Genomic DNA, 20,922 nt, shown 5'->3' with positions numbered 1-20,922 from the left:
TAAATCATGGTGTGTATTTCCATAAGTTAAACCCACTATATGTTAGCACCTTAGCTGGTTTCATATTATGAAGAATCTGAAGGAATTTACATTCTATTGCAAACTGGTTGCTTTCCTCACTTATCACTGGAAAGAGATTACAATATTATAAGGTAAAAATAGTATTAAGTAAAACTATTTCTGTAAGTAACTGACATAAAAATTTTGACCTAATTGTCTCCAGAATGAGGCCTGTCTCCCAAAGGCTTCAGACTGACCTCAAGGAACATTTTTTGCAGCCTTAAGAAAAAATTGACCCAGTAAATGTTCTGTCTAAAACGAAGTCTAATTTTGGGTATCTCTTAGGAAGTGATGAAGCCAAATATGGTATAGGCAAATAGAAAGTAATAGATTTGGACATTAATTTTTGTGTTTCCACACACAAATACCTGTGTAATTTTTCTATAATGTAAATTATGTGCTTAGAAACAATTTAATCCATCCTTTTCTATTTGATAATATAGTAATGCATTGTAGGCGTTTTCAAGTTTAGTTGTATCCACTAGATTTATTCAACACTGCTGAAGGCAGACACATTCCTTCCTCCCTTCTTACTTTTTAAAAATGCCCTATTGGCATGCACCAACACATATGTGCACCAACATGTGTGTGCCTACACCTTGGTCCCATCACTCTGCCTTCTTGTTACTTTTCTGCATTAAAATGAAAGGTCAGTGGCCTCTGCCCCTCTAATTTTAACCCTTTTAATCTGGCTTCCTCTAGGACATTTGTTTATTTAAAAATGAAGAGAGATTTTTTTAAAGGTTACAAAATTAAGCTAGATAGGAGGAATAAGTTTAGTGTTCTGTACCACTGTAGGATGACTATAGTTAACAGTAATATATTGTATAGGTTCACATAGCTAGAAGGAAGATATTGAATGTTTCCAACATAAAGAAATGATAAATATTTTGAGATGATGGATATAATAATTACATTGATCTGATCACCTTATAAGTATATGCAAATATGATATGCCAGTTAAAAAAATAAAATTTTAAAAATTTAAAAAATAATTTTTTCCAGCTTTATTAAGGTCTAATTGACAAATAAAAATGTATTTATAGTATACAATGTGATATTTTGATATATGCATACATTGTGAAGTGATTAAATTAAACTAATTAACATATTCATCACCTCATGTATTTATCCTTTTTTTGTGGTGAAAATATTTAAAACTGTTCTCTTAGCAATTTTCAAGTATACATTATTATTAACTGTAGTCACTATACTATACAATAGATCTTTAGAACCTCTGTGATCTGACACTTTGTACCCTTTGACTAATATTTCTACCCATTCCCCCAACTCCAAGTCCATGGTAACCACCATTTTACTGTCTGATCATATGAGTTTGACTTTTTTGGATTCCACATGTAAGTGAGATAATGCAGTACTTGTCTTTCTATGCCTCGCTTATTTCACTTAGCATAGTGTCCTTCAGGTTTATTCGTGTTGTTGCAAATGACAGGATTTTCTTAGTTTTTAAGGTTGAATAGTATTCCATTGTGTTAATATAACACATTTTCTTTATCCATTCATTGTTGATGGACACTGAGGTTGATTTCATATTTTGGTTATTATGAATAGTGTGGCAATGAATATGGGAGTACAGATGTCTCTTCAACACACTGATTTAATTTCCTTTGGTTATATACCCAGAAGTTGAATTGCTGAATCATATGGTAGTTCTATTTTTAATTTTTTTTAGTTACCTTGATATTATGTACCCTAATGGCTGTAGTAATTTACATTCCCACTAACAGAGTACAAGGGTTCCCTTTTCTTCATATTATTGCCAGTGCTTATCTTGCAACTTTTTGATAGTAGCCATTCTAATAGGTGTGAGGTGATATCTCATTGTGGTTTTAATTTGCATTTCTCTGATGATTGATGTTGAGCATTATTTCATGTACCTGTTGGCCATTTGAATGTCTTCTTTTAATAAATATTTATTCAGATCCTTTGCATATTTTTAAATAGGGTTATTTGTTTTCTTGCTATTGAATTATATGAATTCCTTATATATTTTAGATATTAACCTCTTATCAGATATGTGGTTTGCAAATATTTTTCTCCATTCCACAGGTTGTCTCTTCACTCTGTTAATTTTTCCTTGCTATGCAGAAGCTTTTTAGTTTAATGCAGTCTCATTTGTCTGTTGTGTTTTGTTGTTTATGCTTTTGGGGTCATATAGAAAAAATCTTTGCCAAAACCAATGTCAAGAAGCTTTTCCCTATGTTTCCTTCTAGTAGTTTTACAGTTTCAGGTCTTACGTTTAAGTCTTTAGTCCATTTTGATTAGATTTTTGCATATGGTGTGAGAAGAGGTTTTGCTTTTATTCTTTTACATGTGATATCCAGCTGTCCCAACACCATTTATTGACAAGACTGTTCTTTCCCCTTCACATCTTTGTCGAAAATCAATTGACCATAAATGTGTAGATGTATTTCTGGGCTTTTTATTCTGTTCCATTGGTTTATGTGTCTGTTTTTATGCCAGCAGCATGCTATTTCTATTGCTTTGTAGTAGATTTTGAAACCTAGTGTGATGCCTCCAGATTTGTTCTTTTTGCTCAAGACTGCTTTGACTATTTGGGGTCTTTTGTGGTCTGTACAAATTTTAGGATTGTTTTTTCTCTTTATGTGAAAAATGTCATTGGAATTTAATAGAGATTGCATTGAATCCATAGATCACCTTGGGTAATATGGACATTTAAACAATATTCTGCCAACCCATGAACTTAAGATAACTTTTCATTTATTGTTGTCTTCTTCACTTTCTTTTATTGTTTTATAGTTTTCACTGTATGTATCTTTTACCTATTGGGTTAAATTTACTCCTAGTTATTTTACTGTTTGTGATGCTATTGTATATGTGATTGTTTTCCTTTCTTTTTTGGATAGTTTTTTGTTAGTATTTAGAAGCTACTGATTTTTGTATGTTGATTTTGTATCCTGCAATTTTACTGAATTTATTAGTAGTAACAGGTTTTTGGTGGAATTTTCTATGTATAAAATCATGTCATCTACAAACAGGGTCAATTTAACTTCTTCTCTGATTTGAATGTCTTTTATTTCTTTGTCTTGTTTAATTGCGTGGGCTAGGACTTCCAATATTATGCTGAATAGAAGTATCAAGAGAGGGCATCTTTGTCTTGTTCTTAATCTCAGAGGAAAAGCTTTCAACTTTTCACTGTTGATTATGATGTCAGTTGTGGGTTGGTCACATATATTCTTTCTTGTGTTGAGGTACATTCCTTCTATACCTAATTTGTTCAGAGTTTTTTTTATCAAGAAAGGATATAGAGTTTCATCAGACGCTTCTTATGTATCTATAGAGATGATCATGTGTTTTTTTCTCCTTTATTTTGTTAATGTGGTATATCAAATTATTGTTGAACTTTCCTTGCATCCCCAGGATAAATCTCACTTACTTGTACTGAATGATATTTTTAATGTGCTTTTGAACTCAGTTTGCTAGTATTTTGTTGAGGACTTCTGCATCTCTGTTCATCAGGGATATTGACCTGTAATTTTCTTTTCTTGTGGTGTCCTTGTCTGGCTTTGGTATCAGTGTAATGCTGACCTTATAAAGTGAGTTTGGAAGTATTTCTTCCTCTTCAATTTTTGGAAGAGTTTGAGAAGAATTGGTATTAGTTTTTTTTTAAATGTTCAGTGAAATTCAGCCATGAAGTCATCAGGTCCTAGGCTTTTCCTTGATGGGAGATTTTTTTTTTTAAATTACTGATTCAATCTCCTTGTTATTAGTCTGTTCAGATTTTCTATTTCTTCATGATTCAGTCTTGGTAGGTTGTATGTTTCTAGGAATTTATCCATTTCTTTTAGGTTATCCAATTTGTTGGCCTATAGTTGTTCATAGTAATCTCTTATGATCCTTCGTATTTCTGTGGTATCCATTATAGTGTCTCCTTTTTCATTTCTGATTTTATTTATTTGAGTCTTCTATGCTTTTTTCTGCATTAGTCTAGCTAAAGGTTTGTCAATTTTTTTAATCTTTTCTAAAAACTAACTTTTAATTTTGTTGATCTTTTCTATTGTTTTTCTAGTCCCATTTATTTCTGCTCTGATCTTTTATATTTTCTTCCATCTACTGACTTTGGGCTTAATTTCTTCCTTTTCTAGTTCCTTGAAGTATAACATTAGATTATTTATTTGAGATCTTTTTTCTTTTTTAATATAGATATTTATTGCTATAAACTTCTCTCTTGGAACTGCTTTTGCTGCATCCCATAAATTTTGTTATGTTCCATTTTCACTTCTGTCTTAAGATATTTTTAAATTTCCCTTTTGATTTTTTCTTCGACCCATTGATTGTTCAGACCATGTTGTTTAATTTCCACATATTTGTGGGTTTTCCAAAATTCCTCCTGTTATTGATCTCTAGTTTCATACCAGTATGGTTGGAAAAGACACTTGGTATTATTTCAGTCTGCTTAAATTTGTTTGGACTTGTTTTGTGGCCTAATATATGATCTATCCTAGAGAAAATTCCATCCTGTTTGAGAAGAATGTGTATTCTGCTCTTGTTGGGTGGAATGTTCTGTACATGTCTGTTAGGTCCATTTGGTCCAAAGTATAGTTCAAGCCCAGTGTTTCCTATTGATTTTCTGTCTGGATGGTCTCTTCATTGTTAAAAGTGTGGTAATGAAGTCCCCTGTTGTTATTGTATTGCAGTCTATCTCTCCTTTCATTTTTTTTTTCTTTTCCTTTTTTTTTTTACTTTTTTTTTATTGTTTCCTCAGTTTCACCATCTGTAAATATCTCTCCTTTCAGTTCCATTAATATTTGCTTTATATATTTAGGTATTCCAATGTTAACTACATATATATTTATAATTGTTTTATCCTCTCAATGAATTGACCTCCTTTATCATCAATACCCTTTTTGTCTCTTTTTATAGTTTTGACATAAAGTCTATTTTGTTTGATATAAGTATAGCTACTCCTGCTCCTCGAGGACATTTAGGAGCCCCCTATCCCTTGGTATTTAATCTTCTTAACTCTGTGAAAACACTTTTGTTTAGATGTCTTAGTCTGAGCTCGCCCAGAAACAGACTCTGAGACAAGGATTTGAGTGCAAGTAGTTTATTGGGGTTGAAAGTAGGGGACTGGAAAACTGAAACAAAGAGGAAAAGGTGGCCAATAAATGGTGGATTACTAAGCCAGCTCTCACTGTGGGCAACTGGTACTTAATTCTGTGGGGGAAAAATTGAGAGTCAGTGTAGAACACTTACCTCAGAGTTATTCCACCTGAGGAGTGAAGAAACTGAGGTATTTATGCACCAACTTCTTTAGTTTTTGGTTGAGGGCTGCTTTTGAGCGGTATGTAGGTAGCAGAGTAGGTTATAGTGACAGGAAAAGCCCTTACAAGGAGAAATGGAGCTGCTGGTAGTTGGAAGCCAGGAGCTGGAGTAAGAAGGCATCAAGGTGGGTACTGGCAGCGTCCTCTATCCCAGGCTTCTGATTAAACATTGTGGTTTAATGACAAGGGTACCATGGTCTCCAGAGTAGACTGACCCATGTCTGACACCTTGCAGGTATTCTTCAATAGCCTTTAGTTCCATCTCCCTTTAAAAAGGCAAGGGAAAACCTATCACTTTTTTATGTATTTTAATGTTTCTTTAAAAATCATCTCAAGCACTTCTGTGTCCAAGCATGTTTAAATCAGCACACCTAGAGCTACCCCTAAGAGGATCTCATTATGTGGCAAACTTAGTAATAGGTTCTGGGGATAACAGAAATGAAAGACATAATCCCAGCTTAGAGGAACTTCTGGGATAGCAGGTGATTATTGGATGGCTTACCTAGCGATCCTTTTTCCAGTGAGAAAGGACTTGAAGTGAATCAATGAATCAACAAAAATATGTTTGTAGGTGCATTAGAATTTGGGTAAGACATTCTTTACTTTCAGACCCTGGCTGGCTCTGCCTTGTTGGCTGAGTGACAGTTGATAAAACAATATTCAATCTCGCTGAGCCCCAGTTTCCTCAGCTATAAAATGGGATTACCAATACCTACTTTGTGGGATTGTTTGAGGATTAAATGTGATAACCTTGAACAATGGCCTGGATTTGGATAGAAGACATCACAGGCGACTTGGGGAGGAGAGGCTCAATGGATAGGTCACTAAAACTAGAGTAAGAAAACAGAACAAAGATAGAAAAGCAGGTTTGGCGGCTCGATCATGGAGGATGTTTATTTTAATCTCAAGGAAAAATAGGCTTTGGTTACTTTGCTGCAGACAGTGAGGTCTTCGTGTGCCTGAGTCAGACAGGGAGAGGGAAAGGGCCTCCAGTCTTCACACTATTTTGATATTCTTGGCTGACTGAGCTATTTGCAGGACTTAGAACTAAACCTTTAAGGAGCTTGGTTTTCTGCACCTCTGAAACACAAGCCCACAAATCCTGGACCCATGTCTAGGACCTTAGAGAACCCCTGTGGCATGGTAGAGAATTTGCTTATATTGAAACATAAGAACTTGACTCTGTCATGGCCAGACTTGGTGCTCCCAGTCCTGGTTTTTAAAATTTACATTATTTAAACACATTAGCTACTGGACTGTTTTAGTGTTGGATGGGGAGGCTGAGGCTCAGCAACATGGTAGTCTCTTAATTATACATAGATTTTTTGAGAAGATTTCAGTCTTACAGGGGTTCAGAAATTTTCTCTTACTTACAGTGAGCCTAATGGATTGATGAGAATGTTTGTAAAAGAAAAACTTCTATTTTAAAATGGGGTGTGTTGTGGTTTCCAACTGACTTCTTACATATGTTCCTTTGATCTTACCATAAGCTGCTCATGTTTCCCACCTGGAGAATGTGTCAGAGGAAGAAATGAACAGACTCCTGGGAATAGTGTTGGATGTGGAATATCTCTTTACCTGTGTCCACAAGGAAGAAGATGCAGATACCAAACAAGTTTATTTCTACCTATTTAAGGTGAGATTTTAACATTTTTAAAAGGCTTTTCTTCTTTCTCCTTATGACAGGTCATGGATGTGAAGGCTCTCAGCTCGAGATACATTTTGCCCTCAGGGTTGCTGAATCAGGTGCCTTCACGACAGATTCTCTAAAATGACCCCCCATACTTTTAACACATCACTGTCCTTGAAGGCCTTCACCCTTATATGCATAGTTGAATATCTTGATTTGCATATGCTTACAGATTTTTTTTTCCATCCATCCAACAAATATTTATTGCACACCTGCCCTGTGCATGGCACTAATGTAGGCATGAGGGATAGATTACCGGACAAACCAAAGTTCTTCCCCTCACAGAGTTTACATTTCAGTAGGAGAGACAGAGAATCAACAAGTCAATAATACGTTTGCAGGTGGTGGTAAGTGCTGTGAAGGGAAAAAAAGTAGGGTAAGTGGAGTCAGAATGGCAGGGACAGTGGCGGGTGGGGGACATGCCTATGAGGAAGGGCGCATAGGAAAGCCTTTCTGAGGAGAGGACAGCTGAGCATAAATATGAGTGGGAAATAGGAGCCATCCATGCACAGAGCTGGGGAAAGAAAGAGCCTCCCAGGCAGAGAGAACAAGAAGTATCTAGAATGTGCACCAAGAGAGCTTGTGATATGGGAACAGCAAGGAGGCCAGTGTGGTGGAGCCAGTGAGCCAAGGGGAGGGTGTGAGGAGATGTAGTTGGAGGGGTGGCTCTAAGTCCTGTCCCTTATGCTTCAAGGAGAGGAATCGAGATTCTCCAGATTTGTTTTGGCTTCTTCTACACTGTTCCCTGTGTGTTGTTGACACCAGTCCCTGATTATTGCTACCATTCCCCATAGCTGCCTCCTCATGCTTCTACCTCAGCTCCGTTTGGGTCTCGTCCATTCCCTTCCCACAGATGTTTGTCTTCTCAAGCTTCCGATTACAGTCAGGACTAACAGATGTGGGAGGGGAACTGGTGATGGGAACGGATAGCAAGACTTGAGCTTGCCAAAAATAGATTCATAAAGGAGGCTGCCAGAAGGAATAACCTTTTAAAAAAATAAACCTGCTACCAAGGGCATTGTAGATTATGTCGTATTGTGTAACCCTTATAAGGGTGTTTAAAAGCAAAACAAAGCACTCAGAGCTTACGGGCAGGAACGTTTTGCCTCTTCTAATAAGAGGCACTGTGCTTCATTTTTATGTGACAAGGATAGCTAAATTTTCCATTGAGTTCCCTCTTTTACCGTGGCTGCTAGGAATCTCAGTTTGTACCCAATTTGTATAACCGTTTTCTTTGTCTGAACTTATTTGATCCATACTTTTCTCTTCTCTGCTTTTATTAACTTTTGCCTTTTATTGTGCTGGGGGGGTTTGGGTGGAAAGGAGATAGGAATGAGAGGTAGAATTATGATTCCTTTGTTAACCTTTGGAGTATTATTGGGGATATTAATTTTAAAAAGTTTAATATGAGAGAGAGAGAGAGAGAGAGAGAGAGAGAGAAAGAATATGTACGAATATGAACAGCTGGATTCCCCACAGCCATTAGCAGGCACTAGACCACTTCAGGTGTCCAGATGACAAATTGTTGACATGGCTGTGAGGCCTGAGTCATCCAGATTGAACCCTGGCAGATTCGTACTGTTTAGAGCTTCTTTGGAAAAAGATCTTAGTTGAAGAAAAACAAGGTCTGCATGACTGCAGCTATTATTTATCTTGGAACGGAGCTCACTGGCAGCTACCCACCACCCTGTTGGAAGTGAAGGTGGTGTCAAGGTTTCCATCCTGTCAGCCTCCTCTTGGTTTAAAACTGACCAAACAGGCCAGAAAGTATTGCTCTGCTTTGAAGTACATTTTTTTCTCTCCTTACCCCCTTCATCTTTAAATAACAGTGTAGACATATTTGCTTGTGAAAACACAATTCAAAATATTCACCACTCTCCCCGCTAATCCCCCCCAAAATTATCCTTTGGGCAAATGAGTTATAAATGATCTATTCCTTAGTTTTTGAAAGGCAGTTCCTACGTCTGATATATATCAATAATTAAAAGTGTGTTATATATTTAAGTAACATAGAAAAAAATTTGTCTTAGATGTTGAAAATAATCCCAATGAAAAACTGCTTCCTAAAAGCTGAAGTATCTCTTAGTGCCTACAAATGTGGCTCTAGAGCCCAAATACCTGGGTTTAAAACCTGGCTCCATCACTTAATAAATGTGACCTTGGGCAAGTTATTCTGTCTTGGTTTCCTCATCTATAAATTACAGACAATAGTAGCACCTGCCTCAAAGGTTGTTCTGAGTAGTAAATGAGACAATACATGTAAGAACTACGAAGAGTCTCTGGCAAAAGTAGGGATGCAAATGCTTGCTGTTATTAATATTTTTTTTTATCCCAGCTCCTCCATTTTATAGATGAAGAAACCGAGGTTTGCCATCTCTCCACTGTATTAGTTGACCTCCAAATTGAAACCTCCAATGGACCAAGTTCCCAGATGGTCTTGTTTTAACTTGGGGAGGGGGACATAGTCAATCAGAATTATTTGTGTTTAAATTTTAAGATCAATCTTTATATATTCTTAGGAACATATACAATGACATATCTTTATTGCAAATTAATTTTTGTAAAAGTGGGCATAATACAGGGAAAGAATTAACAAATGCTTTATACTTATACTTTTTATGGCACCCCTGGAAGGAATTGAGGTCCTTTTAAGAGACAGCTCGTTGGTAACACATGGTCATCTTCAGCCTTGGTGGTTCATCCATTTCCATTAACTTCCAAGAGAATAATTGCTAGAGTTTGTTTCTGTTGAAAAGGCAGTCAGTGGAGAAAAAAGGGAAAGATGAAACTTAAATAAATGCGTGGCCATGTCATAACTGGCCCACAGGGAAACTCACAGAAGATTCAATCAAGGGTTCAAGGTAAAGAGTTTCAATATCAAATTTTTTTTCAACTTTGTTCTTGGTAAGTGGCTGTCTATTTCCCTTTTTCTCTAATGTTTACTCAATGAGGGCTTTAAATACCAGTGGCAGGAATTAAGAGCAGTGTTTTGTTTTGTGGGCATTGAAATGCCAGAACACTTGGCCTGCATTCTACGGATGGAGGGGAAATGAAAAAAGACCGCAACAGTGAAAGTTGCCAATTGAGAGCCCTGCAGACTTCCTTCCCAGAGAGCCCATGCCCTAGATTATGCATATGACATGCAGCTGCTATAGACAGCTCCTGTCCCCTGGCCTCATTTGTGGATCTCAGCCTTTCAGGTGTTTACTTATTTTTTTTTGAGACAGAATCTCTGTTGCCCGGGCTAGAGTGCCGTGGCGTCAGCCTAGCTCACAGCAACCTCAAACTCCTGGGCTCAAATGATCCTACTGCCTCAGCCTCCCAAGAAGCTGGGACTCCAGGCATATGCCACCATGCCCGGCTAATTTTTTTCTATATATTTTTAATTGTCCGGTTAATTTCTTCATTTTTTAGTAGAGACGGGGTCTTGCTCTTGCTCAGGCTGGTCTTGACCTCCTGACCTGGAGCGATCCTCCTGCCTCGGCCTCCCAGAGTGCTAGGATCACAGGCGTGAGCCACTGTGCCTGGCCCTTTCAGGTGTTTAAATTAAGAGCCTCCTCCAGAGCTTTAGCACACCTGCAGTGGCCTGAATGGGCATGTGTCAAGCATGCAGGGTTGTACACCAGGCCTCTGGGTCAGTGGGAATCCAGAAACGGGGGAAAAGGGGAAAGTGAGTTGGGATAGTGGTGTTTGTTGGTCACTTGTGGGTGGTCTAGGTTGCCCAGAATATGAAAAATGTCAAGTTCCTCATAGTTCTGGTTATGGGCATGAAGGTAAATTTAGATTACCTGATAGTTGCCTGTTTTATTGATTTAAGAATTTGCTTACATATAGTTAAGATAAATAGAATATGATGACTTCCCTTAATAGGCTCTGTGTGTGTGTGTGTGTGTGTGTGAGAGAGAGAGAGAGAGAGAGAGAGAAATAGAAACAGAGACAGAGATATTGACTAAGTTTTTGTTTTTTTTTTTAATGATTTCTTTGCAGCTCTTGAGAAAGTCTATTTTACAAAGAGGAAAACCTGTGGTTGAAGGCTCTTTGGAGAAGAAACCTCCATTTGAAAAACCTAGTATTGAACAGGTAAAAAGATAAAAAGAAGCCCTTTTTTCATTGGCTTAAGGCTGGAGAAATCTTTTAATCTCCCTTCCATACCTCTATACACTTCTTCTATCCTCCGTACCTGGCTCAGAGATGTTCATGAAGTCTGCAGAAATTGTCTTGGACCCTTTGGATCAAAAATGCATACCTAATTTAATAAATGATCTAGTTTTTGTCTTTTAGGCTTCTTGTGTACTCAGAATTCACTGTGTGTTTTGGGAAGAAAGAAGTTAAATAGAACATGTAGTTCGTAAGAACACATGAAATGTGTTTTTTCTTGTTGTTGATATTTTAAAATTAAGTCTTTGTCCTTTTGTTTGGCATTGTCTGAGAAAGCCTTTTGAGGTGAGGGAATTCAGTAGCAATGTGAAAAAAACATTGTAAGTCAAGCAAAAAAAGCAAAAAAGAAATGAGATTTTGTACCCAGAAATTGACTTCCTGCTACATTATGATTCCTGGAAAGAAGCCGTTTTACTCAGGGAATCTGTTAAAATGTGTAGACTTTTTCTGTTAGGTGTTGTCAGTATATTTCATCAGCATCAGTTTTTAGTTTTTTATTGTTTGGCTAAATAAAAACACTTGGGACTGAATTTCTTGATGAGAGTAACTACAGAAGACATAATACCAGAGTATTTACAAATAAATGTATTTTTATCAGTAATTTTTCAATAGAATAAATTTTATTTTGCTTCCAAACTCTATTAAATAAGAATCCTGCCAGGCGTGGCGTAATCCTAGCACTCTGGGAGGCCAAGGTGGGTGGATCGTTTGAGCTCAGGAGTTCGAGACCAGCCTGAGCAAGAGTGAGACTCCCGTCTCTACTAAAAATGGAAAGAAATTAGCTGGACAACTAAAAAAAAAAAAAAGAGAATACATTGTTATTTTTTATTTGAAATTAGATGAAATGGGAGTGTTCTCTAGAAAGGTTAAATTAATCCACAGCTTTTTAAAAAAGCACATAATTATGAATGACTTTTTTTTTGTAAGCTTGCTGAAACCAAAAGAGTGATAGTACAGGGTTTAAATTTTAATGGTTTGGTTCAGTGGAAGGCATGCTAGCAGCCTTCTGATTAATTGTAATGTAAAAACATAATATTTATCCAAGAACCCCATTATATGTGAGCTTCTGTGCTGATAGTGAAGCAAGACTTATTCCGCAAAACAGTCATATTTTATTGTTTAAGAGGTTTTGACCTTTTTAGTTCATGATTTTTATTTTCTCTTTAATGCTTCAGGATTGCAGCAGGCATAGAATCACAACTCACAGCCTCTCTGTCTTGTTACTTTTCATCCACTGTGATCTGAGGCAAGATTCCCTCTGGGCATTGCTGTTGTCTTTTAGGGAAATAGAAGAGATTTTTGTGAATAGCGAAATGTCTGTTCTTTGGCTAATAACCACGATTGGTACTGGCTGTGTGGGTGTTCAGAATTAGTATGATTGCATAGCTGCCTGAATAAATTGCCTTCCCTCCTTTTAAGGGTGTGAATAACTTTGTACAGTACAAATTTAGTCACCTGCCATCAAAAGAAAGGCAAACAATAGTTGAGTTGGCAAAAATGTTCCTAAACCGCATCAACTATTGGCATCTGGAGGCACCATCTCAGCGACGACTGCGATCTCCCAATGATGATATTTCTGGATACAAAGAGAACTACACAAGGTAATCAGATGATGAGTATTTTCCCTGCGGTCCCATAGAGCATGTTACAGACATAAAAATTGCTACTTGACTCTGCAAGAAGGTTGCCCAGTTATTATGATGACTCCATCAATTCAGAGAGAATGTCTTTATAATTTAACTTGCAAACTTCTACTTTTCATTAATATTATAATATTTGGGGGGATAAAGGTTCTTAATATTTGGGGGGGATAAAGGTTCTTAATCATTTAGACTTATACTGTCCAGTATGATAGTCACTATCCACAGGTGGCTGTTGAGCATTTGAAATGTGGCTAGTTTGAATTGAGATTTCTAATATTGTACCAAAAAAGAGTTTAAAATAGCTCATTAATAGTTTTTTTTTAACATTGATTACATGTAGAAACGATAGTACTTTGGATTGTTGGATCAAGTAAAATATATTAATTCTACCTGTTTCTTTTTACTTTTTCAATTGGCTACTAGAAAATTTAAAATATATACGTGACTTGCATTGTATTTCTATTGAATATCTCTGACTAGACGACTGTATTATAACTTTGGAATTAATACATAGAGCCATCGCTTAAAAAATGCAATGACCATTATAATAATTGGGTTAAAGAATTATTTTAATGAAGGAAAGATTAGCCTTATTCTAGCACCATGACAGAACTGTTATCATTATATGTATTATCTTCCAGTTTTTGTTCCTTTAAATAAAATTTTACATTAACTATAACGACAGAAAATACAGAATTTTGTAGTCTTGTGGTACCTCCCACCCCCCACCGTAACATCATATCAAACATTTCACGGGTCCCATTATAGTCCATTGAGTTGATGTACCATAATTTACCTAACCATTTCCCTATTGGAGGACATTCAGATTCCTCAAATATTCTTGGACTGAACATATATTTTTTTCTAAAGTAGGGATTTATTTTTACTGCTTATAAACTGCAGAATAATAGAATTGGCCTTACAAATCTTAAACATGGGCACACAAAATATAATGACCTATCTCATTTGTAAGAGAGTGACTTGGATCATATATTCTATTCACTTTTTTGTAACTTTTCTCTATTTTTATTTTAGAGGCACATCAAGCTTGTTTCCGGAAATATTATGGAGCTTTAGTATATATATTTATATATATATATATATATGTATGCATATATATATGTGTATATATATATTTGTTTTTTTCTAATTTGAAGTAGGCAGTGTCCAGACCACTTGTGCCTTGGTTATTTTCTGTAATAGTAGATGACATGGAGAAATGGGAATAATTTAAAATAAGCTTCCCTCTCTGTCATTTACTTGAATTCATGAGTAACACTTCTACTCCCCTTCTTTCTCCCTACTTTTACAATATATACAATTTGAGTTATTAAGTATTTTCCCCTTAAAACTTGGCATTTATAGGAATTGCAGATTTCTTCAAAAAAAATTTTTTAATCATATCTTTATTTCTACAACCTTCATTTCAGGGTTTTACATTAACCGTTCTAAGCTGGGCACAATAGTGCATTCCTGTAGTCCCAGCTACTCAGAAGGTTGAGTGGGATGATTGCTTTAGGTGGCAGTTCAAGGCTGCAGTGCGTTATGATCGCACCTGTGAATAGCCACTGCACTCCAGCCTAAGTAACATAGGGAGACCCTGTCTCTATAAAAAACAAAAAGAAAGAAAAAATAGTTGTATATTATTGTAACTCTTGTTTATAATAAGAGTTGAGATAATAAATCTCTCAAAAATATATATCTTTTAACCCCATTTGTGAATTTTTGATGAAGGTGAATATTTGTCAAAGCCAAACTCTGAATGTACTTGGCACTCTAACAGAGAAAATAATGTTTGATCAAGACAAAGGAGAATTAACTGTGAAGCAGCTTGGGAGACATTACTATATTTTAGAAAACAGAATAACAATATGAGGCAGCGTTTGGCAGTTACCAAGAAATGGGCGACTCTTATAAATACTTAAGAAGCAGTAAAAATAGAAATTGGACTTCGAATGAGTGCTGGCTTTGGATTATGGCTCCATCTCTCCTTACCTTTGTGAACTTTAAACCAGTCACTGTACCTCCCTGACCTTCAGTCTCTTCCTCTGTCCAAGTCTCATGAGTGTTGTGGGTATCCCATGGGTGGTTTGTGTGTAGTGTCTAGCACATAGGAGGTACATGTTCTCTAAAATTCAGTCGCTGCCAGCACGGGGCTGTTAATGTAGAGCCTTAAACATACAGTTGAATGAGAGTGTAATTATTTGAATATCACTTTAGAAAAATATACATAACCTAAACTTTTGTACCCCCATAATATGCTGAAATAAAAAAAAAAAACCAACATCGTTAGAGACATTTAAAAAAAAAAAAAAAAAAAGAAACTAAGATAACAGGGAACAGAAAGACAGCAGAAGAGTCCTCCTTTATAGTCCAGCATCCTGAGCCAGCCCTGAGGCGAAAAGTGGAGTCAGACAATGGTTAAGAGAAACCCGCTGGGAGAAACTGAAAGGAATATGCTCTGATCAGTTGTGAAACCTGCCGATTTCTCAGTGGAATGTAGACCAAGCACCTCTGTTAATAATAAATAAGGAAATGAAGGCAGACGACACCCACCTCTCCCGCTTCCCCATCATGCCATGTTGATGAGGAAAGGGAATAAAGAGGAACAACCTGTGAAAATTAGGAGAATCGGTAATTGTTTCAGAATAAAACCTCACTGCCACGACTACTTTGGGGAATTTAAAAACCACACACCACACAGCATGATGTCTCACTGATACTAATCGTCCTAAAAATGGGTAATATTACAGGCTGCAGGCACCAGCAGGCTTTATCTTGATGTTGCTGTAAGAGAACCTCACAGCCTATAATGCTGGTTCAGCTTATAATTTACAGCAGTTACCGTAGCAATTAGAACAAAGGGACCGAAAACTTCTGGAGCACGTCATCAGCATGAAAATGGGATTAAACAGGATCCTCTGTGGAAAAGACTGGACTCAGAAAATGATTGTGATCATTACAGAGCTGACTAGTGGAGATTTATCCGAGAAAAAATTAAAAGCAGATTGAACAGTAGAACTGCTTAAGTTACTTATTCTGTCTGTTCTGAATAAAGGAAAAACATAAATATTCTTATTAGTATATATTAACTATGTATTATAGATACTCCCAGAAATCACTGTGGTTTTAGAAAAAAATCTGGGCAAACGTTTGAAATTCTCTAAATTTCATGATGGTGCACTAATATAATTCCATGAAGAAATACCTGAAAAGAAAATGTCAGGGGAATATGACTTCTTAAAATACATCTGACCAGGAGAACCTGCTAAAGGAAAGTGGCAAATAATTAGTCTTAGACTTTGAGTTGGGCAGAACTTCTGAAGGTTAATAGTTACTCCCACATTGGGGAGAGCAAGTTAGAACCAACTTGATTTTGGGAAACTGGTTTTATGAAGCCATTGTTCTGTGAAGTACAGCCTGTCCCTGTGTGTACTAAGCATTCATAATTAGGGATATGAGTCTAAGATAGAATTTATCAGGAAGCATGGAAAGAACAGTAGACTAGGAGACAGGAGATCTAGTTTTAAGTTTGGACTCTAATAGTTCACAGGCCTTTAGTTCCCATGAACTAGAAGATGTCAGATAATTCCTGAAAACTTCAGGATTTTCAGTCCACCAGATAAATAGGATGACATGGCCTTCTGCATTCATATTTGTCAATTCTATTCATGTTTTAAAGAAAGCAAGGAGAGTGCAAATCATGATGATGATGTAAAAAGTATGAGAGAGTTATTTAAACAATAAATACCATACAAATGCCATCTCTATTAGACATACAAAAATGAATGAACTATCATTTTATTTCTTTTTGGAGATCTGAAATCAGTCATTTAGGTAAAATCTTTCCTAGAGTTAAATCTTTAGAGTAATGTATGTGCCCATGGATGCCCATTTCCCTCTTTCTGTGTCACTACATGCAATGACCATGTCAATTTATTAAAACAACACCCCAAAAAGAAAGAAAACAAAAACCACAAGTTGACTCAGTTTCCTTGTCTTATCTGTTGTGCACTTTGCAGATTATAAAATAAGATTCATCTTGGAAGTAAAAACAAAAGAAAGCTAAAAAAAGCATAAATCAAGGTCTATAAAATGATTCTTAGAGGAAATGAATGGGAACCCATTATTTGAAAAATTTTACTGCATAATAACTATCTATACTGTCTCCTCTACCCTCGGAAGATTGAGTGACCTGTTAAGCACTTTTGAATAGGATTTTATGATAATATTTATAACCTGTCATCTCTGTAGTAGAAATAACATCAGTCTTAGAGTCTCAGATATCTGTGGACTGCTCTTCCAACATCTGATGGAAATGGTCTTTAGACTCTAAAGCAGCACTGCCTAATAGACACATAATATGAGCCACAAATGCAAGCCACATATGTCGTTTTAAATTTTCTAGTAGCTACATTAAAAAAAACCAGGAAATTAATTTTAATAACATTTTATTTTACCCAATATATAGAAAATATTATCATCTCACCATGTAATCAATGTGAGCAATTATTAAGGATGCATTTTTACTTTCTTTTTTTGTACTATGTCTTCTGAATCCAGTGTGTATTTTACACTTACAGTACATCTTAATTCAGTGGCTAAATTTGAAACAATTAAAGCTAAATGGAGACCTCCCAAAACAATAAAATTATGTTTAATGGAAAACTATTTTATACTGTTTCCATGTAAAAGTAAAATTGAAATTGATTAAATAAAAAAATCAAACTCCTCAGTTGTACTAGTCACATTTTAAATGCTCCGTAGTTACCTATGGCTGGTGGCTACTGTATTAGACAGCATAGATATAGAATAGCCGCATCATCACTGAAAGTTTTATTGGACAGGCCAGGCACGGTGGCTCACACCTATCATCCTAGCACTCTAGCAGGCCGAGGCGGGAGGATCACTTGAGGTCAGCAGTTTGAGACTAGCCTAAACAAGCGCGAGACCGCGTCTCTACTAAAAATAGAAAAAATTAGCCAGGTGTGGTCACGTGCCCCCGTAGTCCCAGCTACTTGGGAGACTGAGGCAGGAGGATCGCTTGAGCCCAGGAGTTTGAGGTTGCTGTGAGCTATGATGATGCCACTGCACTCTAGCCTGAATGACAGAGTGAGACTGTGTCTTCAACCAAAAAAAAAAAAAAAGAAAGTTTTATTGGACAGCACTGTTTTTAAAACAGTCATGCTTCACATAACAGTGTCTCTGTCAACCACAGACCACATATATGACAGTGTTCCCATAAGATTATAATACCATATTTTTGTTGTACCTTTGTATGTGTAGATATGTTTAGATACAAAAATACTTGCCATTGTGTTGTAATTTCCTACAGTATTCAGTATAGTAACGTGAGGTTTGTAGCCTAGGAGCAGTAGGCTATGAAGCCTAGGCGTGTAGTAGGCTGTGCCATTTAGGTTTGTGTAAGAACACTTTGTGATGTTCCCACAATGACGAAATAGCCTAACCACACATTTCTCAGAACACATCCCCATCGTTAAGCAACACATAACTATATTAAGTCTTACAAATAGTCTTTTGATAGCCAAAGTCTCATGACACTAAACTTCTAATTTTTAAGGTTTGTGACTATTTATTTAACTTTTTACATTTATTGTTTCATAATTAGTTATTTGAGAGTTGACCTCCCCTGAGACCCAAATATTCTTTTAAGTAAATTAAGTGGCCACAGACTAACATCCAGCAAAGATTGGCTTAGGAGGTGATGGATTTCTATATGAAGCACCTTTGTGAATTGCAAAATAAATGCCCTTTCTAGTTTTTTCTGCTGCCAAGATAACTGTTTCAGACAAGACACAGCACTCACCATGCCCATTTCCGTATTGTAAACATAAGATGACATTTAGGTATAAATTATTAAGAGAAAAAAGTTGAAAGAAGGAATAGGAATAGTACCAGGGTTTTAAGATTTTAAATCTAGGCAGATGAATTAACACCAATGAAAGTTTTCTTCCCCAAAGGTGAAGCACCCCTACAACCACCACTACCTCCATCACCAACACATACACAGAGGAAATGTGATGTAATACAGAATAAGATTAAAAAAATAAATCAATAGGTATGAGTAAATTAATATTATTCCACTCTTCATTAAGGGGCTCATAGTTTATTGGGAGCTTCCTATAGCAGCTTGGGCACATTAGAGAGCTTCCTCTCACTTTAAGGGAGAATAGGAAAGCACATAGGAGAATTTTTAACTGTCTATATTTTTATTTCTCTTTCTTTCATTCACAAAAAGCAACATACTATCTACAGTGGTCTACACTTCCTGTACATTGCGTTTTCACTTAATCTATCCTGGAGATCTGTATTGACCAGCACTGTCCAATAGAATAGCCACTAACCATATATGGTTATTAAAACAAAAATTAAGTAAAATTTAGTTTCTTGGCTTACCTGTCCACATTTCAAGTGCTCAATAGCCACATGTGGCTAGTGGCTACCATTTGTCCAAGAATAGACAATTTCTGTCATTGCAGAAAATGCTGTTAGCAGTGGTGGGAGGAGAAATTTTAACTTTTGGAAAGCAGTCCTGTCCTACAAGAGGATGATTTGGATCTGCTGCCAAGGAATAAGAATCTGTGAAATAACGTGTTGTGATCTTTTCCTGGTTTGGTACTGTCTTCCATGACTCCCAGTATTATGTTCATGTTGCTGGATCTTGGGAATTTCGGATCTTGACTCTCTGGGAGACCAAAAAGAAAGAGGGTTCTTTTTGAATAGACTTTCACTCTCTACCCTCTGTTGGCTGAACGTGCTTTCTAAGTTAGATGACCTATATAGCCAATGTACCCTAGAACTGTGGTCAGATCTCAAGAAAACTCCTGGTTTCCTCTGATCTGGGTCCTCCTCCAGCCTTGTGCAATGCTGAAGTATATTTTTGACTTGGAATCTGAGTCATTGAAAAGTGCACCTAGGCGACAGATGGTGGAAGCTTATTACTTCCTGCATTTTGACTGAGTTTTGAACAGTCTTGAAGATCTTTATCTTCCCACCAAAGCTTCGGTGATATGTGAGTGCTGCATAGGCATTTTAAAGAAACCTTAAATTTTACTCAGAAGACTAGGTGGTGGTGAATTCTGATTCTTTCACAGAAGGGACTTCCTCAGCTTCCCCTTTAATTTTTTCTTTTATTTAAATTACCACTTATGTGCCAGAAACTTGAATTACACCACGCACTTAATGTACAATACCTCATTTAATGCTCACAAGAACCCGTGAAGTAGGTATTATTGTTGTCTCCATTTTACAGGGAAGGAAATGGAGTCTGAATAGCATAATTAAATGTCCTAAGTCATGCAGCCAGTTAAGTGGCAAAGCAGGGATTTGATCCCAGGACTGTTTGACTCTAGGACTCACTGCATGATGCTGCAGAGTAGGAATATTTTGACAGAATTGGACCTAAGTGGTGGCATAAGGGCGATTCTCCAGTTTCACTTGCTAGTACTGATATTGTCTCTTGTCATTGTAGGCCTAGCTGCTGCTTCTGTGGTTAATAGTATGAGAGTAACTATAATTGGATATTTCAGAAGACTTTGGGATTTATGGGTTATTGATTGTGCTTGTCTTCTCTTGCTCAGGTGGCTGTGTTATTGCAATGTGCCACAGTTCTGTGACAGTCTACCTCGGTACGAAACCACACAGGTATTTGGGAGAACATTACTTCGGTCGGTCTTCACTGTTATGAGGAGACAACTCCTGGAACAAGCAAGACAAGAAAAGGACAAACTGCCTCTTGAGAAACGAACTCTAATCCTCACCCATTTCCCAAAGTAAGGAAGAGTTCTTGCTGGTCTTTCTTTAATGCCAGGTCTTGCGGTTGGGTTGCTGAATACATTGCCAAAACCTGCATAAGTAACAAGCTCAGGAATGATAGGAAAAGCATCCTAGGGAGAAGGGAGAAAGGACCTTCAGTTTCCTTTGTGAATCTTCTTGGCTATTTTCCAGTCCATTCATTAGCTTGAGTTTGTGCAGACTGCGGTCACTGCTCCCTCAGCCCCACCTCGTCCTACCTGGGTCATTGTCTCTGAGTCTCATAGAATGG

The 20,922-nt window shown here is 36.8% G+C and overlaps 1 protein-coding gene across 2 annotated transcripts in view; it reads left to right on the top strand.

Moving 5' to 3' along the window:
• Positions 1-20,922, top strand: part of KAT2B (lysine acetyltransferase 2B) — a 95,670-nt gene that overhangs the window by 38,656 nt on the left and 36,092 nt on the right. For both annotated transcript variants that reach the window (XM_045538085.1, XM_045538092.1), the window contains exons 3-6: positions 6,857-7,002; positions 11,044-11,136; positions 12,634-12,815; positions 20,459-20,650. In XM_045538085.1, the coding sequence (XP_045394041.1) occupies positions 6,857-7,002; positions 11,044-11,136; positions 12,634-12,815; positions 20,459-20,650 (613 nt within the window). The remainder of the gene's footprint in view (positions 1-6,856; positions 7,003-11,043; positions 11,137-12,633; positions 12,816-20,458; positions 20,651-20,922) is intronic.

The sequence above is a fragment of the Lemur catta genome, chromosome 1 (genome assembly GCF_020740605.2).
Source record: "Lemur catta isolate mLemCat1 chromosome 1, mLemCat1.pri, whole genome shotgun sequence".
Lineage (NCBI taxonomy): Eukaryota > Metazoa > Chordata > Mammalia > Primates > Lemuridae > Lemur > Lemur catta.
This window is presented reverse-complemented; position numbering and strand designations above follow the sequence as displayed.